The sequence below is a fragment of the Lynx canadensis genome, chromosome A2 (genome assembly GCF_007474595.2).
Source record: "Lynx canadensis isolate LIC74 chromosome A2, mLynCan4.pri.v2, whole genome shotgun sequence".
NCBI classification, from domain to species: Eukaryota; Metazoa; Chordata; class Mammalia; order Carnivora; family Felidae; genus Lynx; species Lynx canadensis.
In genome coordinates, this window is record NC_044304.2 from 61,048,609 (window position 1) to 61,071,653 (window position 23,045).

A 23,045-nucleotide genomic window follows, 5' to 3' on the forward strand; every position below is an offset into this window, starting at 1 on the left:
TCCCCCCCGCGACAGAGTGCACAGGAACGTGGGCGTGAGGGTCCACTGGCCACAGTTTGGGATCTCTGCTCACCCTGGGTTTCCAGAACCTGCCGTAGACAGATGGGGGCCCTGCAGCTACAATCCTTTTCTCTTGATCCAAAACTCATCAGATTTCCGAAAACCCCAGGTCAGAGACCAGCCTGGCTCACAAGACACCGAGGCGTTCTCCACTTTGGTGTTTGCAGTGGACATGAGCCAAGGACCTTGTGGCTGGAGTCCCAGAAACCTCCACACACACACAGACAACGTCTCAAATGACACACAGGGACCCTGAAGTGCTTAAATACAGATTTATTGCAAACAGACACTGGAGAAGGGGGACTTCGCAGGCAGGCACCCCGCGGTTCCTCGGACCTCCGCTGACAGAGCTCAGTAGCCGGTCTGCGGCTGCCGTGTCTAAAGAGAGAAAACACGCAGGCTGCACGGGCTCCAGGGCCCAGGCCAGCAGCGAGGGGCAGAGGACGCCCAATGGAAGGGCAAGGGTGGCCCAGCAGCAGCCACGTGGACGGGTGCCTTGGCCCCACCGGCCGCTCCCAGACACGGGTGGGACATGGTCACGGCAGGAAGGGTGGGCAGAAACGCAACACTGAAAACAAAGTCGGGCAAAGGAAGACACGTGACCACAGAGTCCATGGCCCCCCCATCTCTCAAGTAGCACACCCTCACCAACAGTTTTCACATGCGCACGTCAACACACGTGCAAATCCGGGGGGCCTGAAGAGGGGTCTCAGCAGCTTGGCGATGCCCTCGATGGCACCAGAGCCACCTGATGCCTGGTCGATCAGGAGACTCAGGGGTTCCCCACCCACTTCTGGCCACCCTGAGCCAGAAACCTGTCCCCACACGACTGTGACATGCCAGCTCCCAGCTACTCAGGTGAAAGGGGGTCTCCTGAAGGACCACCCCCAGAAGGAGTCCTCCTCCCCAGCCCGAGGGCAGAGCCCACAAGGGTGGCCCACGGCGACGGCCACGGGGCTGGCAGAGCAGAGGTGGCAGTGGCCCTGGGCTCAGTGGAAGAGGAGGGGCCGCCGCATCGTGGTCTCTGTGATCTCCCGAGGGCGCCCAGTCAGCTCTCTTACAAGGACGGTCCACAGGAGGACATCAGAGGACAGTTCCTGCTGCGCCTGTGGCCCACGTCCCCAAGCAGCGACCAAGACCCCACTCTGCTCCTCGACGGGTCTGAGCAGGCAGCGGACACACACAAAGGCCAAGTAAGACCACACGTGCGTGCCCAGAGTCAGGTCAAGGCTCGGACCCCGTGCCCCCTGCACCTGGGGGTGCTGGCCCAGCACCTCCCCTTCCCGCCCCCCACGGGGAAAGCAAGCAGAGCGCGCACAGCAGCGAGAGGAGAGCGGGGGGGGGGGCAGCGGCCCGCTCACCCCACGCTGCTCCGGAACAGTCTGGAGATGCGGGGCTGGGAGCCACGGGTTCACCCTTGAGAGAAAGGCTGGCAGGGGCCAACCAGACGGCGAGCCCCTGCAGGAGGGCGCCAGGGCGCTAAAACTGCACGGCCCCCGGGGAGATGTTGAACATGGCTGGGTCAAACCGCTGGCCTCGGAAGGGAGAGCCTTCTGCGTCCCACCCCTTCTTCAGCATCTCATGGACTTTCTACAAACAGAAAACAGACACAGAGGTTAGCCGCACAGCTCAGAGCAGTGCTCACTCGGCCTCCTCCACGGGAGGACCTGCCTGGGCGACCGCAGGCCCCCACGCGCACGCCCACACACAGGGCAGGGGGAAAAACCCTGGTGTCCAATGAGGCTGAGGGACTGTCCTGACTGGGACCACTCTTCCCCGTTGCTAAACCCAGCGGAGCAGGGGCGAGCACATCAGACTCGCACCAGGGACCTGGACACCAGCCCCAGCCGACACAGAGTGGGTACGACGGGCCCCCCACCCACTGCTTTAGCTCCAACTCCCTCCTGCCACCCCCTTTCAAGCCCTCTCCTCAGTCACACTCTCTCCACGCTGGACATGACTTGCATGGGCCCCGCGTCTCCGGAGTGGGCCCTGAGCCCCCTCCCCACACCAGCCCTGCCCCGGGCCCTCACGGGGAGCCACCAGTCAGCCCTGCTGCATCTCTGGCCCCACACATCGCCCTTCTCCCAGGGACCAGCTTTCCTCCAGAGGCCACCAGTTGAGCTGTCCACAGCTGTGCGCGGCTTCAGCACCTCTGAGCCTCCCCTGCTCCCGGCACAGCCCGCCTGCGGCCCTCACACTTTCCTTGTGGCCCAAACCCCCCCCCACACCGTGCTTCCCCATGGCCGCGTGCAGGGATGGCCCTCGTTTGCACATACTCCTCCCCGAATCCCAAGCCCAGGCGCGTCCCAGACAGCAGAGCCTGTGCCACTCATTCACTAGCGTCTCCCGGGAGAGGGGTACGTGTGGCCCCTGGCTCCCTCGTGCCTGCTGAAGGTGCCCAGAAAGCATCGCTCGTGCCCCGGGGCCAGCATGCTGTCCAGCACACAAGTCCGTCTGGACTCCCCTCCGACTCCAGGCACAGAGCTCATCCCACAAGCCAGCGGCATCTTCAAAGATCTTCAGACACTTCCCCGTCGGCTGCCTGGCCTTGGGCCTGTCAGCAAGGGTCTCCTGCTCCCCCTTGGGCCGGAGCACCCGGCCCCCTCCCGGGCAGCGACCCTAGACCCTCCCTCGGGGCCCACGTCCACACAGCTTTCGTCCGCCAGCCACAGGCGACTGTCACGTGACTAAACTAGCCCGGCTGCTAAACTCGCACAAAGACAAGTCCCCTGCCCGCAAACTCCATGGTCACAGCCAAAGACTCGGCCCAAGAGGTACCGAGAGCCTCCCCTCCTGCCCTGTGAGCCCTGGTGATCAGGGAGCCCGGCTGAGAGAAGATTTGGAGACTGGGGGCAGGCGCCCACTCGGGATGCAGCAGTCAGCGCTCCGAGTGACCCTCGCAGGAAAGCCGGCTGCACGGGGAGGAGGGGATAAAGACAGGGCAGGCAGAAGGGACACACCAGCAGTGGACCCCCGACATCGGCAGGACCACAGTGAACGCCCCAGGATGCAGAGGACACCTCCGAATCTCAACGCCACTGGGGGGCTCCTGTGTGTGACGCACGTGGAAAAAGAAAACAAACCCTAGGATGTGGGTGGCTTGGTACCCAGCAACACCCCCTCACCCGTCCAGTCCCTGTCACACTGGGGTCCTGGTTCCCAACAAGGGGAGCAAACAGTAACCTGAGAAAAGTGACCCTTTCTTCCGCTCTTGGGAATGAATGAATGCACCCACCCCACCCTCTTCTCTGCCCCCAGCGTGGGCCTCTGTGGACAAGGGGCCCCTCCCGCCGGCCCCCCGGACATCTCAGGCCTCTGACATTTGTTCCAAAGGGACTTGGAAGGAGGCCTCGTGGGGCCCCTGGTCAGACTCCCATGAGCCCTGTGGGAGGGAGAGAGCTAGGGTCACACGTGGAGTTACCGCATCTGTGTGGACCTGCCCGTCGCGGCCCCACCACCTGGGCTCTGTCCAGGTGTGGAACACGCGCCCCATGCCAGACAGAGACCAGGCGACTGGGCTAGAGCGGCCTGCGAGGACCCAGCAGACAGCTGGCTATGCCACGGCAGGGACAGCCCCGCCACGCCACCAGCCACCACCGGATCTTCCCTGCCCAGCACAGCCCCTCCCCCACATGCCCCCTTACCAGCTCATGGCTCTGCGGCTTGCCCTGCAGCTTCTGGTGGTAGTCAAAGGTGAGCCTATCCAGCACCGCGTGCTCCTCCTCGTCCACCGTGGCCATGGAACGCTCCTTATTGATCTTGTCGATGTCAATGTGCTCCTCACCCTCCAGGACTGCGCTCCACCAGTACTCACCCACCTTGTTCAGGCTCACCTGGGGCACATGGGGCAGGGGGGGCAGGGGGGTGCAGAGCTCAGTGCATGTGTGTGTGGGGCACCGGTCAGGGGGCACATGGGGGGGGCACGGGGCTCAGTGTGTATGGGGCACCGGTCAGGGGACACGTGGGGGGGCCGGGCTCAGTGTGGGGGGGGGGCACCGGTCAGGGGGCACATGGGGGGACGGGGCTCAGTGTGTGTGGGGGCACCGGTCAGGGGACATGTCGGGGGGCCGGGCTCAGTGTGTGTGTGGGGGGGGGGCATCGGTCAGGGGGCACATGGGGGGGTGGGGCTCAGTGTGTGTGTGGGGCACCGGTCAGGGGACACACTGTGGGGGGACGGGGCTCAGTGTGTGTGGGGGCACCAGTCAGGGGGCACATGGCGGGGAGCAGGGGGCTCAGTGTGGGGGATGGGGCACCAGTCAGGGGCCCGGGGGATCAGGCCTTGCCCCACCCCCCACATCCTCTCTGAAGCCCAGGACCCCACCCAGCCCCCCTCACAGCCTCCCTGCACCACCAGGGATACACTGGACCCCAAACAGGAGCCTCATCCACATCCTTCGGCCCGGCCCTGCCGGCTCACCCGGCACATGCCAGTGTCGGGACTGCATACGGGGAGGGCCCAGACTGCACGCCTCCTGGGGACTGGTAGCCAAGAACTGACAAGTGGGCGGCCCACTCTCCCTCACACTGTCCATTTACCATCCAATGGCCTGAAACCCATCATGACCCAAAGGGCCAGGAGGGAGAGCAGATGTGACCAGCCAGCAGCCAGAGCAGGTCCACGTCGGGGCAGCACCCTGGGAAGAGGGTTACTGGCTGGAGAGCGATCATGACACCACAAACCCAGACCTGGTCCCCACCAGTGACATTTGCGAGATCCCTGAGAAGGATTCGGGTGGGCACTGAAACAGGGCGGGCCACAAGTGAGAGGATCACAGCACGGTGACAGCGTGGCATCAACGTCAGCACAACAGAAATAAGCCTCCCCTCTTCCGCACCGACTGTCCCAGGGGGCGTGGGGCTCTGAGCGCCCCGCCTGCCAGCCCAGCAGAGGAAGGACTTCTCCCGCCAATGCCGTGGTCTGCGTGTGGGGTGGATTTTGTTTCCAGATGCTCTGTTCAGCTGGCTTCTTACGGACTCTGCTCCTCAGTTTGGGCCTGGGGACCCGACCCGGCCAAGGCCCCAACACTGAGAATCTTCACTGAGGTGCAAATCTGTGTTCCTTCCAAAGCAATGAAAACCTCCCGAGTGGAAGCGTACTCCATCTTTATCGTTCCTGGAGAGATGCTCAAGGTGCTGATCCATCTCGGGAAACAGAGGCCCTCTAGGCTCATTCTGTGTTCCCTCCGCTGTCACCTGGCTGGGGTCTCTGCAGACACCCTGGAGGCCGCCGCTCCAGGGGCCAGCCCTGCCCTGCCCCAGGCTCCGCCGCTGGCTCTTCTCACCCGAACCACGAACCACACGCAGGGTGTCTGGGCAGGTGTGCACGCATGACCAGGCCCGTGCAGCCTGGGGATAGGACGGGCTGATGCTGCACACAAAGAACCCAGTGGGCTGCACTGCCCGCGCATCTTGGGTCCACGCAGCAAGCACTCCCGGGCCCTTTGCAAACCCAACAAAAACCAAGACAATCCCAACACCACCTTTAAAAAAATTCTTTTTTTTATTTTTATTTTTTTTTTCAACGTTTTTATTTATTTTTGGGACAGACAGAGACAGAGCATGAACGGGGGAGGGGCAGAGGAGAGGGAGACACAGAATCAGAAACAGGCTCCAGGCTCCGAGCCATCAGCCCAGAGCCTGACGCGGGGGCTCAAACTCACAGACCGTGAGATCGTGACCTGGCTGAAGTCGGACGCTTAACCGACTGCGCCACCCAGGCGCCAAAAAAATTCTTTTGAGGTGAAGCTCACAGGAGGCGCTGGGTGGCCGCTGGTTGAGCGTCCAACTCTTGATTTCAGCTCAGGCCATGATCCCAGGGTCACCGGGTGGAGCCCCACGCTGGGCTCTGCACTGGTAGTGTGCCGCCTGCTTGGGATTCTCTCTCTCCCTCTCTCTGTCCCTCCCCCACTCATCTCTCTCTCTCTCTCTCTCTCTCTCTCAAAATAAACTTCAAAAAACTAAAGTCAACGAGTCTGTGTCAGTGCATACACAGTGTTGTACAGCCTCCACCTGTATCCGGTTCCGCAACGGGGTCACCACCTCAAAAGGAGCCCTGTGCCCGCAAGCAGCCCCTCCTCCTGGCCCTGAAACACGTCACGTGTCCTTCAGTGCCCCGCCTCTTGCACTCAGCATGGTGTCCTCGAGGTACATCCACGTTGCAGTGGCCAAAACAAGACGACGCTGAGGAGACGCCTTGGGACAGAGCTCGAGGCCCTGGTCTAAAGGAGCCTGATGGCTCAACGTGGGGTTTTGATTTTTCACTGTAACATTGTTACTTTCCTAAAAATCAGGTTTGTGGAGACGCGGTCTGGGGGTACGTCCTGAGCCCCGACAAACACACAGCCACACAGCCAGCAGCTCCGGGTCACGAGTCCTTGACGACCGAGGGTGCAAGCACCTGTTCTCAAGTTTCTCTGCCATCGTGGTTTTTTGAACATTTTACTTGCAGTAATTCCAAACACGTCCGTGCGCTTTTCCCCGGACCTCCCAGCAACATGCTTTATCATCACGAGTCTGCACACGAACCCTCTCTGTTTAAGGACATGCGTAACACACAGCAAACTCCAGGATTTTTTCTGAACCACCTTGACCCTTGACCCCTGATATTTCCATGAGGGCCTCCTTCCTCTACTAGAACCGCAGCTCACCTTCCCTCCAGCACGGGATGTGCGCTGGGGTCCTGTCCCCACTCAACTGGAACATTCCACGGCCTCTCCTAAAGACCATTCTTCATTCGGGGTTTGTCTGGTGTTTCCTCCTGATTAAACTCAGAGAAGCGTCCCCAACAGGACACAGCAAAGGTGACGCTGTGCCCTCCTAGCATGTCCCCCGTTTAGGCACAGACATCATGCAGCCACATGCTCTGTGCATTCCTCCTTGACCCCATCTTCCCCACACTGGTGGCAGGGGCCTCCTCCTCCACGACAGCTTCCTCCTGGACGCCCAGTGTTTCAAAGGCCCCCACTCACTCCCGTCCCCAACTACGCTGGTGTTCAGTCTCCTGGCTTGACAGGCCGGCAAGCTCACTGCCACCTGGTAACATGCCCCCCCTTACCTGGCCTCCCTCCAGGATCCTGTACAGACTGGGTCCCAGACCCAGAACCAGCTTCCTGAAATGTCCTCACAGAAACTTCAAGCTCCACATGAACGAGCTCATAACGCCCACAACCTGTGCGGGTGAGTCACCACCTCTGCCTCCCCCACCCCCTCCATGGCAGAGCCGTGTCCAAGCAGGCGGCCAAGTGCCTGCTGAGGTGACCTCTGGACAGTGCAGGCTGGGGAGGCATCCATGAAAGCTGTGGACAGGGCTCCGCAGAGGCGCGTCAAGCCCAGGACAGATGACAGGAAGTTGCCCTCTGCAGGCGCTTCTGTGAGGGGATGGGGATCCACATCCAGAACTTCCAGAACCTGCCGGAGGCGCACCATGAGGGACGGGATCCACATCTAGAACCTGCTGGAGGCGGTGCCATGATGGGCAATCTCCTGGTGTTCCATGTTGTCCACAAGTTTTTTAAGCTTACAAATCAAAGCACCACGTGGGCCAAACAGGACAGGGCCACAGTGTGTGGTGCAGGTGTGGGGGAGGTGGGAGGACCCACGTGCTGAAAGCACAGGGCAGCCAGGTGGTGCCGAGCAGGGTCTCTGCGGAATAGAGGGACGGTATCTGGGTCCCCTGGGAGCACGGCCCACCGGTCCTGTCAGCACATCCCTACTGCCCTGGCCCCCCGCCCCCACTCCCTGCTGGGGCTCAGGGACACCTGTGGTGGTGCCAAGGTGCTGATTGTCCCAAGAAACTCCCAGGACCCTGGGAGATGAGAGTGCTGAAAGCCAAGGGCCTGCATTTCATTCTGGCGACTGGTTTTCAGGCTTCCGGCATACGCCAAAATGCTAACGTTATTTAACCTGCATTTGGGAGGAAGAAGGATACGCTCTCTGTGACACTGGTGGCCACCAGTGAGGAAACAGCAACGGGAAGGCCCTTCCTGAGAAACCCACATCCCCACCAGCAGAGGGAGAGAGAGAGAGAAAGGAGTGCAGGGGGACCAGCAGTCAGGACACACAGGGACCCAGGTCACCACAGAAACAGCGCAGGGGGGGAGCCCCTGGCAAACGGCCAAGGACCACAGTCAGCCTGCAACTCTGCTTCTGAGAACTGAACTTAAGGACCTAAGTCAGTCATCAAGCACGCGGAGGCACAGCATGTACACATGCTCACCCCCGTGTCCCCCGAGCAGACACGGGCCCCAGAACACCCTGCACCTGCTGAGCCAACCTGAATGGCTAGAGGGTCAGCTGATGGACCACCCCCCTGGGGTGCATCTCAACCCTCCACCCCCAGACCCTCCCCCTGGCCCCGGCCCCCGGCCCTCGGCACCGAGCCACCACCCCTGGAGGGGAACCGAGGACAGTGTGCCGGGCGGTTCTGGGACAGAACGGTCGGGGGAGGCGCTGACTTCACGTCTCTTGCCTGAGAGGCATTCTCGAGTGTGGGAGGGAGGGAGGCAAGAGCTGTCATCCGGTTTTAGCTGCCGCCCCTGCCTGCTCCGAAAGCAACCACTTGGGCGAGGGGGGCGGCTGGGAAGCAGGCGGTCTCGACTGTCAGAGGTCAGGGGCGCGGACCAAGGACTCTGTTGAGGTGAAGGCAGTCCTGGGGTGCCCACCTGCTCTGTGAGGCCCTCGTGGACATACTGACACCCGAGGCCTGTGCCACTGCCCCAGGGCAGCGGGGACACTTGCCCTCTCCGGGTGAGACCAACCGGCCCCCCCGAGGGGTCCAGGGATGGGCTGTGGCCCCAGTCTCTGCCTGTCTTCATGTTACTACTGGTTTGCGCATCCTCCTCTGTCTCACATTTCCCTCTCGTCTCCCGCGAGGTAGCACGTGCAGGTTCCAGGCTCTGGTGAGGACACCAGGGCATGTGGGGCCCTCTGCAGCCCTCAGGAGAGGGGCCCTTGACCATGTTCCTTAGCGGCCCACATGTCGAGAGTGACCGACCACGGCTCTCGGCCTCATCTCGAGGGTGAGGAACCGAGCTCCCATGGCTGATGAGGTTCCCAACGCCAGGCAATGCTGACCAGAGGAGGGGCCTCGCCAGCCCTGCCGTCTGCCCCCGATGCCCGAGCGACACGGGCTTGTTCCTAGCAGCAAACACAAGCAAGGCCTTCACGTGTCAGAACAGCTGAGCCACGGTATCATCTCAGATGCATGACCCCAAACATCACCGACAGATGAACTATCAAACCCAGACTACGGCCTGTGGTCGGGAGTGAGGAGACATGGGGGAAAGACTGCATCCCATGGGCAGGACACGTCAGCCATGCCATGGCCGGGCTGAAGAGTGAGCTTGGGGACAGACAGGCAGGCGGGAGGCCCGCACACACGTGGCTCCAGCACAGACAGCCAAGCACTCTGCAGACAGTGGGGAGGGACCTGTCCGGCACCCGGGGATCCAGGGTTTCCACATGGACCCTGCTGGCAGGAGGTCCACAGGGAAAACTCCTCAAAGCCGTGTTCCTGGCAGCAACAAGTGCACCAGCTCCGGATGGCGAGGGCGACCACAGGAAGGCCTCCAACCGGCCACAGGCACTCCTCCCAGCCCCGTCCTGGGCGTCCTGCAGCGGGAAGGCCGACAGGGAGGGAACAGGCAGGCTTCAGCTCGGGTGAGCCACTTCCAGGTGCAGGGTCCGTGTCCAGAAAGCAAGCTTCCAGAGAGTTTACCGTGTTACCAGGCCACTCTGAGAGCCCGGCCCCCTGTGTGCTTGCAAGTGGCAGCCGGGACGATGAATCGCACTCCGGCCCGGCCACAGCCTCGCTTAGGCACACGCGCACAAAACAGAGACAACATGGCCACAAGGACGTCAAAGTCACCTCTGCCAAGCAAAGCCATTACGAGACGCGCTACCGAGTCATGAGCAGCATGTTTCCACAGCACTGATGTCAGGTACACCAGTCACAGTGGCTGTGAGGCCAGCCTGTCCTTGTACGGACATGGTTTCGTGCATCCCAGAGGAAGTGTCAGGGCAGACAGACTGCATGGTGAGGGATTCCCAGCCATGCTCCTCTGGGGAGCACAGCAACGGTACCACCAGGACTCACCCTGGGCACTGCTCTGGAGCCGCTGCACCCCTTGTCCACGGGCTTCGGCCTCACAGCTCCACCTGTGCCACAGGAGCTGCCAGCAGCTGTCATGGGGCGAGGGGCAAAGAGACCCTGACTGTGCCTCCCACGACCGTGGGAAGTAAGGCCGTCATCGTGAAGGTATTTTGCAAATGAGAGGAGCTGGAGACACCGCCGCCCACATGGCCGGGTGCAGGGATGGCTTTGGGGGGGGGGGGATGGGAGGCACAGCCTGACGGCCAGAAGGCTGAGCCCCAGGTTGACGAGAGGGAGGCGGTCTCATAGAGAGAAGCCTCGCAAGGACAAGGACGTGCAAAGCTAGGTTCAGAACAAGGGCCAAGCAGACCTGCCTGTGCTCTGTGACCCGGTGTCGTCGTCATGCGGAGGGGCCTGTGCTCTGCGACCCGGTGTCCTTGTCATGCGGAGGGGCCTGTGCTCTGCGACCCGGTGTCCTTGTCATGCGGAGGGGCCTATGCTCTGCGACCCGTTGTCCTCATCACGTGGAGGGGCCCCGTGTGCCAAGGGACTCCAGCACCCCAGCACTGACAGACCCCTCTCCACCCCACGGCCCTGATGGTCCCCACAGACAGGCTGGCCCGCTGGCACCCATCCCGCGGAGATACAGATCTTCATAAAACCGAAACACACATTTTTTTGCTTTCTTCTTTCCTTCCTTTCTGGCATACGTGAAGAACGTGCCTTTAAAACCCTCAGGTTTTGTCCAAAGACCTGGTATCTTCCTGTCTGGTGAGGCACCCTGTGCCATACGAGGTCCTGCTGGGCAGCACCCACCGACCAGGCCAAGACCCTGAAGAGGGGGCGGAGCCATGGAAGGTTCCAGTAAACAGGGCACTGAAGCTCCTGCTGGGGCTCTGCAGCCCCGAGTGGCTCAATGAGACCCCCGCTGTCCAACGAGCGGTCCGACTGTGCTCTGCGTCCTCTGGTGCAGCATCCCGGAAATTCAACCTGCCTCTCAATCCTCGCCTTACTTGACTCTGCCTCCGACATGACCCAGGACCTGGCAAGCGGGAGCCTCTGGGACCAGGGGTCACATCCAAGCGAGCTCTGCCATGCAGGGATGACCCTGCCAGGAGCCCCTCCATGCTCACCGAGTGCAGCCACCACGTGTGCCCGAGGATGGACCACCGTGGGTCTCATGTTAACGTGGCTCCACTTTAGAGTGCCAAGTGGTGGGGGCCTGTAGGGCCGAGGCCAGCAAAGGCGCCCTGAGCGGCGCCCTAGACCGCAGGAACCCCCCACTGCCCCCAGCCCCCACTCCTTCCCGCAGCCCAGCATGGATGCCCACACTCACCAGAACGCACTTCCCAGGCTCCAGGCTCCAGAGGGAGCTCTCAGTATTGACTTTGTGGGTGAACTTCCCTTCCATGAGGACGTGCTCCCCAGCTTCCTCCAGCACAGCCACCCGGATGGAGCTGCTGCTCAGGGCCACCGAGACCTGGAACCGAGGAGAAGGGAGTCACCTGGCACCCTGATGGGTGCCCAGCACACTCCAAAGCAGGAGCCGGGTGCAGACCAGAACACGACACAGGACTACCTGGGGGCAGCAGGCAGCTGGATGAAGTCCATCGTCCCAACCAAGGGACACCTGAGGAGGCCTGCGCATCAATCTCCTTCAAGTAAATGTACTGCAAGTTCTGTTTCCACGTGCGCAACGATGACATGGGGAAAACCACTGGCTTCCCACCAAAGCCCCTGCTCCATCAGGGGACCGAGCCCCACGCGGCAGGCAGGCGTGGGTGGCGCAGCTGGGGTGTGCCTCCCTCTCCCATCCCGCCGTCTGGCAGGGGGCGCAGAGCCCCCCCACATGCCCTCTTCCAGGAGCTGCTGAGGCTGCACCGAGCAGAGAGGCACCCACCTCGCTGGCCAGCACCCAGTGCTCCCAAACCCCTGGAGGTTCATCAGATCACGAACTGGACGAGGAGAGCAAACCAGTCCTGTCCCTTTTCAAACTCTGAAATCTATGTCTATAATGCAAAGTCTTTTCGTGACCGCACCTGAAGAATGCATCAGGTGAAGGGACACTGGAGGTGGGAACCCAGGCCTTCCTAAGGGTGGGCTCCATCCGGTTCTGTGTGGAGGCGACACCCCCCCCCCCTCGCCCTCCCACCCCCCACCCCCCACCGTGTGACTCCACAAGTGCTCATTAAACATAAAGTGTTGAAAACAAACTCTGAGAGTCACAGATAGATATTCAGGCTTGGCTGCTATAACCTAACTGCCGTAACCTAACGTGAAGTACCTCAGGTGGAAGATGGCCCGTGGCAAGATGCCATTCCATCAACTTTGGCTTTCGGAGACAAGGAGAATTCCAGGCCGCGCCTGGGGACGGGTGAGCCACTGGCCACACGTGTCCGCACACAGGCTGGGTAGCATCCTGTGGGCACGACTGCCCCGTACCTAACCTCTGGGAGAGTTTACTGTCGACTCGGCCGGCTCCGTGAAGACACGGGTACAACCCGGCGTTACCCGGCACCCAGCACACTCCTGGGGGATCCAATCACTGGCCCGTCAGATGTCCTTGACCATGAACCTGGGCTGCAGTGGAGGCACCCCAGGAGCAAGCTCGCTTTAATAAAATCCTCCCAGCCGGCCTTACATAACCGTAATCTCCAAATTCGGGCAAGCTGCTCACGCTGCTGGTCTTGCACAACAGGGGATGGGCCAAAGCATCGAGGGGACCCAGACAGGACACGCTTCCAGTTCGAGATGTCACTCTGGGAGGGGTGAGTATGTCCCAGCCTCTGCGACCCACAGAAACAAAGCACAAAGAGGAAAAGCCCAGACGGCACAAGGGAGGAGGTGGGAGACCAGCACAGACAAGCTTCCAGCAGCTCCAGGGAGACCAGCACGAGCATGGGGACAGACAGTGTGGAGCAGGGACAAAAGACTGGTCTGCACCTGGGGGCCGTGGCCACCTGGGGCTTCCGGCTGGCAGTCGGCAGGCAGGGAGGGCAGACGCCAAGCAGCTCAGAGTCAGGGTCAGCCCGGGGACGGCTGTGCTGGGGAGGACCCATCAGAAAGGACAGAACACACCGTGGCCCAGACCAGCGCGGGGCGCCATCCCAAACACCCTGGTCAGCAGTGTGACGGGCAGTGTGTGGGGGCCATGTGGGCAGCCAGCCCCTCAGCCCTCCTAGGTGGGAGAGGAGCAGACCCCAGACCGATATGGGGAAAATCATCAACACCATCCCCTAGCCTAAAGAATGTGGAAAATAGGTTTTTAAATAAAAAACAACCAGGGGACTCAGAATTGCATCCTGAAGGAAAATCTGCAGCATGGAACACAAAGACTACAGAACTAATTAGGAAGAAAGGAAATTCCAAAATATTTCCAATACACACCCTCAGAGAGATGAGAGGAGTGTGGAAGCAAAAAGAAACAGGAGAACAGAATGCTCACACATACTAAACACACAGAGGCTAAAATAAAAACTCCCAACAGCAAGGCTGGAAAGCATCAAGGGAGAGACAAGATGCATCAGGCGGTCAGTGTGGCATGCCATAAACCACGGCAGCCACGGGACAACGCTCCAGAGTTGAAGGAAAACGTGCCTGCTGACAAAAACCCACTGAGGGCTACACAGAACGAATGAAAGATGACTCACACAAACTCAGTGGTTTCATAACCTCAGGTGTTTAAGGCCCCGAAAGTTCCCCAGGGAAAAAAAGTTTACTCACAAAGAACCTGAATGGAAGATCTCTAGAATCAGTTACACTGGATGCAGAAGCACAGGCAGGCCATGCCTTCCATCTTCCAAGTGGAGAATTTTCGTGAAGTTAGATTTCTATTCATACCCAAACCAGAGAATAAGCAGAGGTTTAAAATAACTACATTTTAAAACATTCGAGATCTCTGGATTTATAACGTATCTTGAGAAAGTTCCTTGAGGCTAAACCACAGCAAAATGAGAAGAAAATTAAACCAGAGGAAGATCTCCCGCACAGCTTGGTGACCGCAGCTCACATCCCTGTCTCATGTGCGCAGGTTGCTAAGGCAGCAGAACTGAAACACTCCTCACACACACACAAAACCATAACTACGTATGGCAAAGGAGGCCACCAAACCTGCCATGGTGATCATCCCATGATACACACGGACTTCAAATCAGTACTCTATACACCTGAGCTAGTAACAGCATTATATGTCAATTATATCTTACTAAAACTGGGGGAGGGGGAAGAGGAAGGTGCAACAGAGATCCCCAACATACTGAATTTCATCTAGAAGTGTGGTGAAAGGAAGCTCCTGGATGGGAGCTGTACAGAACTCAAACACAATCGGCCCAGGTTGGAATGAGAGGTGAAAGGACCTCAGGAAAGTGGTTTCTAGACAATACACTGTACCAGAGAGTCTGGGTGGCTCTGAGGTTATGATGAAAGCATACTATTTTTTACAAGAAAAAGAAAGCAAGAAACACACCAGGAAAACAAAGCTACACAAGAAATTTCCTGATCCGAAACAGAAAATAATGGAGTAAAACCCTGAAAAAGCTTTCTTCCAAAAAAGCAACAAGAACACTGGTGAAAACTGTCAATATGTAGTTTCCGAACTTTGGAAACTAACCAAAGGTTTGCAGGAATCCAGAGAGCATTTATGCAAGCAACACAAGCTTTGTGACCTTTTAACTTACCCTAGACCCATTCTCACTCTCCAGTCCCTTGGTAACCCACGCTCCCAACACAGTATGGCACACCTGAGAGAGCAGAAAGGGGCTGGGGCTCCTTCAAAACTCCATTCCTAAAGAACTGTGAGTACCTGTCCTGTGTGACAGTTCCCTGGAAGATCCACCTGTTAGGCTGGTTTTGAATGGACTCAGAAAAGCCTTTTCCCAGAGAGTGTTTGCTGCAAACAATTAGAGGCAAGTATTTTAATTTCACTGTGGACTGCAATAGTGGATAACAGCTGAGGCAAACAAAAAAACGCTGGGGAATACAATGTTCATGGAGGTTTTGAACATTTGGGCCACGTGAATGTGCAGGCCGTGTGCAAGCTTAGGAAAAATCCTTAGGTGAGGCCCTAACCCCTCACTACCAGCTGACTTTGAGACTCTGCATGAGCAGGAAATGGAGGCTATGGCAGACTTTTCAACTGCGAGGTTAAGTGTTAAAGGCATGCCCCGATATGTACATGGAGCTCCATGGAAGAAAGATTCACTGGTTCTAGGTGTTTAAGAAAGTCTGTCCAATCGGGACACCTGGGTGGCTCAGTCGGTTGAGCGTCTGACTTTGGCGCAGGTCATGATCTCACAGTTTGTGGATTCAAGCCCTGCATCAGACTCTGTGCTGACCACTTGCTCAGAGCCTGGAGCCTGCTTCAGATTCTGTGTCTCCTTCTCTCTCTGCCCCTCCCCCGCTCACGCTTTGTCTCACTCTGTTTCTCAAAAATAATAAATGTAAAAAAAAAAAAAGTAAGTCTGTCCAATCATTTGCTGATCACTAAGCTCACCAAATAAAGACTTCACTGGCCACACATGATAAAGAATACACACTTTAGAAAATTAGTTCAGAAAAGTCATCAGGGGCAACTTGGGTGGCTCAGTCAGTTAAGCATCTGACTCTCAATTTCAGTTCACGTCATCATCTCACGGTTGTGAGATCGAGCCCACGTCAGGCTCTGCACTGGGCATGGAGCCTGCTTAAGATTCTCTCTCCCTCTGTGCCCCTCCCCTGCTCCTGGGCTCTCTCTCTCTCTTTCTCTTAAAAAGACAAAAAGACAGAGAAGAGAGAGAGAGAGAGAAATAGAGAGTGAGAGACAGAGAGAGAAAGAGAGAAAGAAAAGAAAAAAAAAAGAGAAGTCATCAAACAAGAACTCCATCAAGTACCAACAGCAACAAACCATGGAGAAAAGGAGAGTCTGAGTTCCAGAATTACCACATTGTTAGTTAAAACGCCCAATTTTCAACAAAAAAAATTATAAGACTCACAAAAAACAAAGACAGCCCATACACAATGTACAAAAACAAGCAAAATCTATTCCTAAGGAAGTCTAGACATGAACTTAGTAGAAAGTCTATAAATCAACTATGGTAAATACACTCAAAGAGCTAAAGAAAACCATGTATAAATAACTAAAGTATGGGAACAGTATCTCATAAGAAAATCAATAAAGAGATAGATATTACTTTTTTAAAAGAACCAAATACAAATTCTGGAATTCAAAAGTAACTGGGGGAAAAAGAACTGAAGCAAAAAAATCTACTAGAGGGTCTCAGAAGCCAATTACAGCAGCCAGAAGAAAGAACTGGAAAATTTGAAGATTTAGGTCAAATGAAAGTAGTCAGTCTGAGGAACAGAAAGGAAACAATGAAAAACTGAACAGAGCTTCAGAGACCAGGGGGATGGCAAGAAGCATGCCACAACGTGCATAATGGAGCCCCAGAAGGAAAGAGAAAAAGAGTAGAAAGAATATATGGAACATGGCTGAAAACCCACATTAAGAAGCTCAATGAACTCCAAGTAGTATAAATCCAGAGAGACCAAGACCTAGACGCATCCAGATCAAACTGTCAAGAAAGCCAGAGCTAGAGAGAGAATCTTGAAAGCAGGATGCGAAGCCATTCAACACCAGGCATGCTCCTCAGCAGGTGCACCAGCTGGTCTGCCGCCAGATACCAGGTTAGAAGGTGGTGGGAGGGAGTACTCAAAGGGTGAAGAGAAGTAGTGTCAACCAGGAATTCTATACCCAGCAACACTATCCTGCAAAAATGAAGGAGAAATTAAGACATTCTCAGAGTAAACAAACAAAAATCCTGAGGGAATTCACTTAACAGGCTCATCTTTCCTTGCACAGGCCCTGCAAGAAACACTAGCCGTCTTCAACCTGAAATGAAAGGACACTAAACAGTAATTTGAATCCACATGAACAAATAGAGTGCTGGTAAAGGGAAATACAGAAGACAGCGTAAGTGTGCCTTTCGTTTGTTAACTCTTCTTCTCTCCTATTTGATTTAAAAGAACTGTACACAGGGCGCTTGCTGTACTGGGGCGGGGGGGGGGGGGGCGGTGTGCTCAGTCAGTTAAGCATCCAACTCTTAATTTCAGCTCAGGTCTTATCTCACTTTTGTGAGATCAAGCCCTGTGTCAGGCTCTGCACTGACAGTGTGAAGGCTGCCTGGGATTCTCTCCGCCCCCCCCCCGCCCCTCCCGTGCTCATACACACGCTTTCTCTCTCAAAATAAAAAATAAACTTAAAAAAAAAAGAGCTGCAACACAAAGTAGCAGAGAACAGAAATTACCATATAAAACCCAATTCTGGGGGCGCCTGGGTGGCTCAGTCGGTTGAGCATCTGACTTCGGCTCAGGTCATGATCTCACGGTTCATGAGTTCAAGCCTCGCATCGGGCTCTGTGCTGACAGCTCGGAGCCTGGAGCCTGCTTCCAATTCTGTCTCCTCCACTCTCTGCCCCTTCCCTGGTCATGCTCTGTCTCTATCTCTCAAAAATAAATAAACATTAAAAAAAATTTTTTTAACCCAATTCTGCATACACATTGAAGTTAAGTCTATATTGACTGTAATCCAGAGAAAACAATAAGACAATAATCCCCAAAATACAGTTTAATAAAAGATAAGGTAATTAAAATACTACACTAGAAAATCTCTAACACAAAAGAAAGCAGTCATGGAGGAAAAAAGGAACAAAAAATTTCAAAACGTACTACGAAGATCCAATAACCAAAACTGTGGTAGTGGCATAAAAATAGATATACAGATCATTGGAATAAAATTTAAAATTCAGTAATAAACCCATAGCTTTATAGTTGATTTTAAACAAGGGTGCCAAGGCAATTCGATGGGGAAAAGAAAAGTCTTTTCAATAAACAGGACGGTGACAGGGATGTCTACATGCAAAAGAATGAAGTCAGAGCACTCCCTCCTGCCTTCTACAAACATGAACTCTAAATGAATCAAAAACCTCTATGCAGGAGCTAAAACCATAAAACTCTCAGAACGAAACAAAAACGTAAATATCCACACCATGGATCAGGCAACAGTTTCTTAGGTGTGCATGCGCAACCAAAAATAGACAATACGGTCTAGACTTTATAAAGATTTTGTGCTTCAAAAACATCATCTCTTGGGGCGCCTGGGGGCTCAGTCGGTTAAGCGTCTGACTCTTGGTTTTGGCTCAGGTCATAATCTCACAGTTCTTGAGTTCAAGCCCCGCACTGGGCTCCGTACTGAAAGCGCAGAGCCTGCTTGGGATTTCTCTCGCCTCTCTCTCCGCCCCTCCCTGGCTTGCTCTCTCTCTCTCTCAAAATAAACATTTTTTTAAAAATTAAAAAAAAAAAACCCATCATCTCTTGAGAAAGTAAAAAGACAACTCATGGAGCAAAAGAAATATCTACAAATTATCTGACAAGGGTATAATATTTATTTAAAAAGAACTCTTACAATTCAACAATAAAAAGAAAGCAATTTTTAAAAAGGCAAAGACATTGAATAGAAATTTCTCTAAAAAAGACATACAAATAGCTAATAAGCACATGCAAAGATGCTCAACACTATGAGTCATCCGGAAAACACAAACGGAAACCACAACGAGATACCTCCGGGCAGTCATCAGGAGGCAGACAACAGGTGACAACAGGTGTCGGGGACGTGGAACAGGAGCCCGCACACACTTCTAGTGGGTATGTAAAATGTTAAAGCTGGTGCGAGCACTTTGGAATACAGTCTGCAGCCCTTCAGAAAGGGAGCTACCTTTGCTACCGTGTGCACCAGGTACATACCCCTGAGAACTCAGAATGTGTCCACGGGCGGGGAGAGAGGGAAAGACAGGGCTGACCACGTGGGTACGCAGTGGGAAGGGCAGAGATGCCTCCTCCCCTCCCTTGCCTCATCCCAAGTGACCAGGCCTGAGATGCCGGGAAGGACCAGGGAGGCGGTCCCAATGTAGAAACAGAGGTTGAGACCACCATGGAAAAAAATCTCATGTTCAGGAATGTCCTGTCAAAGGCCAGAGGCCATCACCCCAAGGTGCTGACAAGGACCCTACCAAGGAAGCCCCCATGAGATCAAGAACACCCACAAGGTTGAGAGATGTGTCCCTTACTGAACAATAAATAAAGAAAACATGCGAACGCACTGTGTGGACACATCCAGAGAACACATCCACATTTACTAAGCATAATTAACCTTCCATCCCACCCAGGACCTGCTTTCAAACCCAGAGCACTCCCTCCTCACCAGCACGCCCACCACCCTTATCCACACAGCGATCTGTAGCAGTTCCTTTCCTTAAAATAACATTTTTAAAAATCAACACTAGTGTCCATTTCCATTCTCAGTTTTAACTAATTCTGTTCAAGTTCTCCCTGTACTTTTGAACAGGAGCATTTCTGGAGTGTCTCCACCTAATCAAATACAATAATCAACTTCCTAAGTGACAAATTCATACTGTGTTAGTTAGCCTCCTGGTTAGTAACCAATGAGATAAGGCCCAGATCACCACACAGCAGTGCCTTCCATAAGAGAAAAATCATTTCATTTCCGTAACAGTTGAATGAGAACCATTAGAATTTAGATGAAACTGCTCAAAAGGGGCGAGAAAATCCAAGTGGATTATAAGGCAGCAAAGGTTCAAAGTTCCATCAAACACAACCTACTCCTTTCTAATTCCAGATGCCACAAGAAAAGAGACTAATTTGACTACATAAAATAAAGTAAGTCCCCAAGGAAAAAAATACCAGAAGCCAACTCAAAATATTAGTAACAAAATGAGGCAATAGGTCTGCAACACACACCACAGACCGGGGCTGACCTGAGATTATAAAGAGCTCCTAGAAATCATTAGGGCAAAGGGCCTAAGGTCTAACCAGCACACGTAAAAACATGCTTAACCATACTCCCAAGAGGAATACAAATCCACATACACCCAGAAGCTCCCTTTCCACCCATCCAGCTTCTACCACCCCCAAACCTGATGCTGTACCCCTGTGCACGATGACGACGGGAACGTGGATCGGTGCCCACCCCTTCGGGGGCCATCAGCAGTCCTGAAGGGATGCCGCACCCTTTGCACGTGCGACAGCGCCTCCTGGCATGCGTGCTACGTGGCACGCGCACGTGCAGTACAGAACGCACCAGAGGGCGTTCACTGCGTCCCCGTCTCCAACAGCAAGACACTGGCAATGACCGCAGTGCCAGCTACCAGGCGGGGTCAGGAACTGCCCACCCCTGAACATGCCCAGGACGTGGCAGTGCACACTCACACGTGACCCAGAAGCTCACGACATGGTGACTGAGGCCAGGGCGGGGACTGGAGGAGGACAGCTGGACAGGGGCAGGCCTTGTGAAAACGTCACATGTGAGCACCCTACCGCACACGCCCCTGCATGAAGTGGATAAAAATGGTCCTGGGACCACAGCTCTTCCCCACTCGAGAAGGGAGCTCCGCTGCTCGCTCGCTTAGCGCTTGCAGGACAAATCCCACAGGTGGCCCCAACGGCTCAGGGCCGAGCGCCACAGCAGGAGCCTCAGTGCCAGTGCCGCAGTGGGAGGTTCCCGTGGCGAAGGCGCAGGACTCATCCTCAGCAAAGACCACCGTGGTCCCCGGGGAGGAGGGGGGTCATGCATTCCAGCCGGGACTCTGCACGCTTTCGGCCAAGGGCAATGGTCTAACGGGGCAGGAGCGGCCTGGAGGCTCTCTCGTCTGCACAGGGGGTTGGCCTCAAAACTTCTGGAGCTCCACTTCCCGGTGGCCAAGTCCTGGCGTTCGGTGAGATGCCAGGAGTGACTGGTGTCGGGGGATGCCAGCAGGGGCAGAGGCACCTCCACCCCAGCGCAGACATCCCCTGCTCCTTGGCACAGCGGGCGAAGGGCGGCTGAGTGCACTCACTCCTGCTCGAGGCGAAAGCCTCTAGAGTTTGGCTCTAGATTCACCAGCAAAAAGGCTACAGGAAAAGGCAGGACCCTGGCCGCCAAGGGCAATGCATGCGCTCTCCTCCGCCTGCTGCACCCGAGCACCAGCGCAGAGGGACAGTGGTCGCTCTGCTGCTGCTGCTGGCGCCAGTCACCGCCGGGCAGGGGGCCCGGGACCCCTGCTGCCCCCTCATGCACTCGCAGTGCCACCGGCACACCCACCACCGTGACTTCACCACTGGACCGCTGCGACCACAGCCACCACTCCACGACGATTGACAGGTGCCACAGTCAAAACCCTAAAATAAACACTGCTGACAGGTAGCTGTGACAGGCACCTCGGGGAAGGGCTGGAAAGTAGCCAGTCCAGAAAGAAACTGACTACTCCAAGGGAAAAACCCTGAGACCAGCAAAAGCCAAGACATCCAAAATAAACCTATTGCTAAGTTTTAAGTGAACTGTAGGTAAAACTCTTAGATCACTAAAAAATGTGAGGCCACAGAGTTTCACAAGAAGGTTTCAGGGGGCGCCTGGGGGACTCAGTCGGGCTAATCTCAGCTCAGGTCATGATCTCACGATTTGTGAGTTCAAGCGCCCTACATTGGGCCTCCAGAGACTGCTTAGGATTCTCTCTGCCCCTCTCTCTACCCTCCCCTGCTTCGGTATAGGAATAACGGGGAATTTGACGATTGCCAAGAGATTATCTTAAAAGTTCCCATCACAAGAAAATAGTGTTACCATGTGAGGTGACAGGTGTTCACCAGACTTACTACACCGATCATTTCACAGCACAGACATATATCAAATAGCCATGCTGCACACTGGAAGCCAGTATGCCTATATTACCTCAATTTCTTTAAAAAAAAAAAAAAAAAAAAAAAAAGCCGTAACATGGACCAAAAATACTCCCGAAGAAGATAAAGAAAACTTGAATCACGTCAGAGATGAAGCCAGGCCGGCAGAAATATGGTCATCAGGTGTCATAAAAATGCCACACGAAATCACCTTCTTCCAGCCCGTGCTGGTCTCGCAAATGCACCAGCAGCCGATGCACTGCGGGCAGCCACCACTCCCTGGAACTGCCACACCAGTGCCGGCTGTCACTGCCTGCACCCCACAAGGTCAGCCCCAGAGCAGCAATCTTGTCCAAGCCTTGGGGACCATCCCATGCTCAGTCAAGGTCTCAGGAGGGAACGAGCACAATCCAGAACCACCCTTGGTGAAAGTAAGGACATATCGAGTCACGACACATGCATCTGACCCCCAGGTGCAACAGCCTGTCCCCTAGGGGGACACGATGAAGGGCACAGAACCCTCAAGACACAGGGCTTGGGGGAGAGTCAGCATGTATGTTTCCTGGGTGGGAAGTACAGCCAGAGACCAGTGATCTGGGTCTCCAGAGTCAAAGAGAAAAAACCAGTTTCAGGTTAGGCCTGATACAAATTCTCCTGAAGAAAGTTCCATAAGTTTGTGGAGAAGTAGGAAGATAGGAAGTGGACCAGGAAGCTGGAGCTATCTTCAGCAAAGTTTGTAGCCAGCGCTTTTCTTAACTGACTTACCTGCATACAAGGTAATCCCAACACAACATGACGCCTGCCCCCCGGGCCCCAGAGAATGCTGGGCCAAGTCCCCCCCACTGGAGCCCCAAGAGGCACTGGGCAAGACTCCCCCACACGTGGAGCCTCAGAAGGACCACGCCCCCCCTCCCCCGCCACTGGAGCCCCAGAGACACTGGGCAAGACTCCCCCCACACTGGAGCCTCAGAAGACACTGGTCCAAGTTCCCACCAACACTGGAGCCCCAGGGTACACTGGGCAAAGTCCCCCCTCCCCCCCACAGGAAGACTGGCCTGCACCTACCAACACGGGAGGGGACATGGTCATCAGAGCGAGATGCTGTGTGGATGACCCCTGGTCATCAGGTCTAACGCAGACCTTGAAGTCCACGTGACAGGGGTCACCGTGCTCTGGTGACATCTCTGCACAC

The 23,045-nt window shown here is 55.6% G+C and overlaps 1 protein-coding gene and 1 long non-coding RNA gene across 2 annotated transcripts in view; both read right to left on the bottom strand.

Annotated features, from left to right (window-relative positions):
- Positions 1-318: 318 nt before the first annotated feature.
- The window catches only part of NUDCD3 (NudC domain containing 3), a 62,660-nt gene continuing 39,933 nt past the window's right edge, over positions 319-23,045 (bottom strand). The window contains 3 exon segments of the mRNA XM_030307596.1: positions 319-1,650; positions 3,708-3,896; positions 11,490-11,633. Of these exon segments, the coding sequence (XP_030163456.1) occupies positions 1,540-1,650; positions 3,708-3,896; positions 11,490-11,633 (444 nt within the window). The 3' untranslated portion in view covers positions 319-1,539.
- LOC115508658 lies at positions 6,269-11,273 on the bottom strand. Its single transcript, XR_003967067.1, has 2 exons — positions 10,157-11,273; positions 6,269-9,672 (listed from the first exon to the last, which is right to left on the bottom strand). It is a non-coding gene; the product is annotated as an uncharacterized LOC115508658 (long non-coding RNA).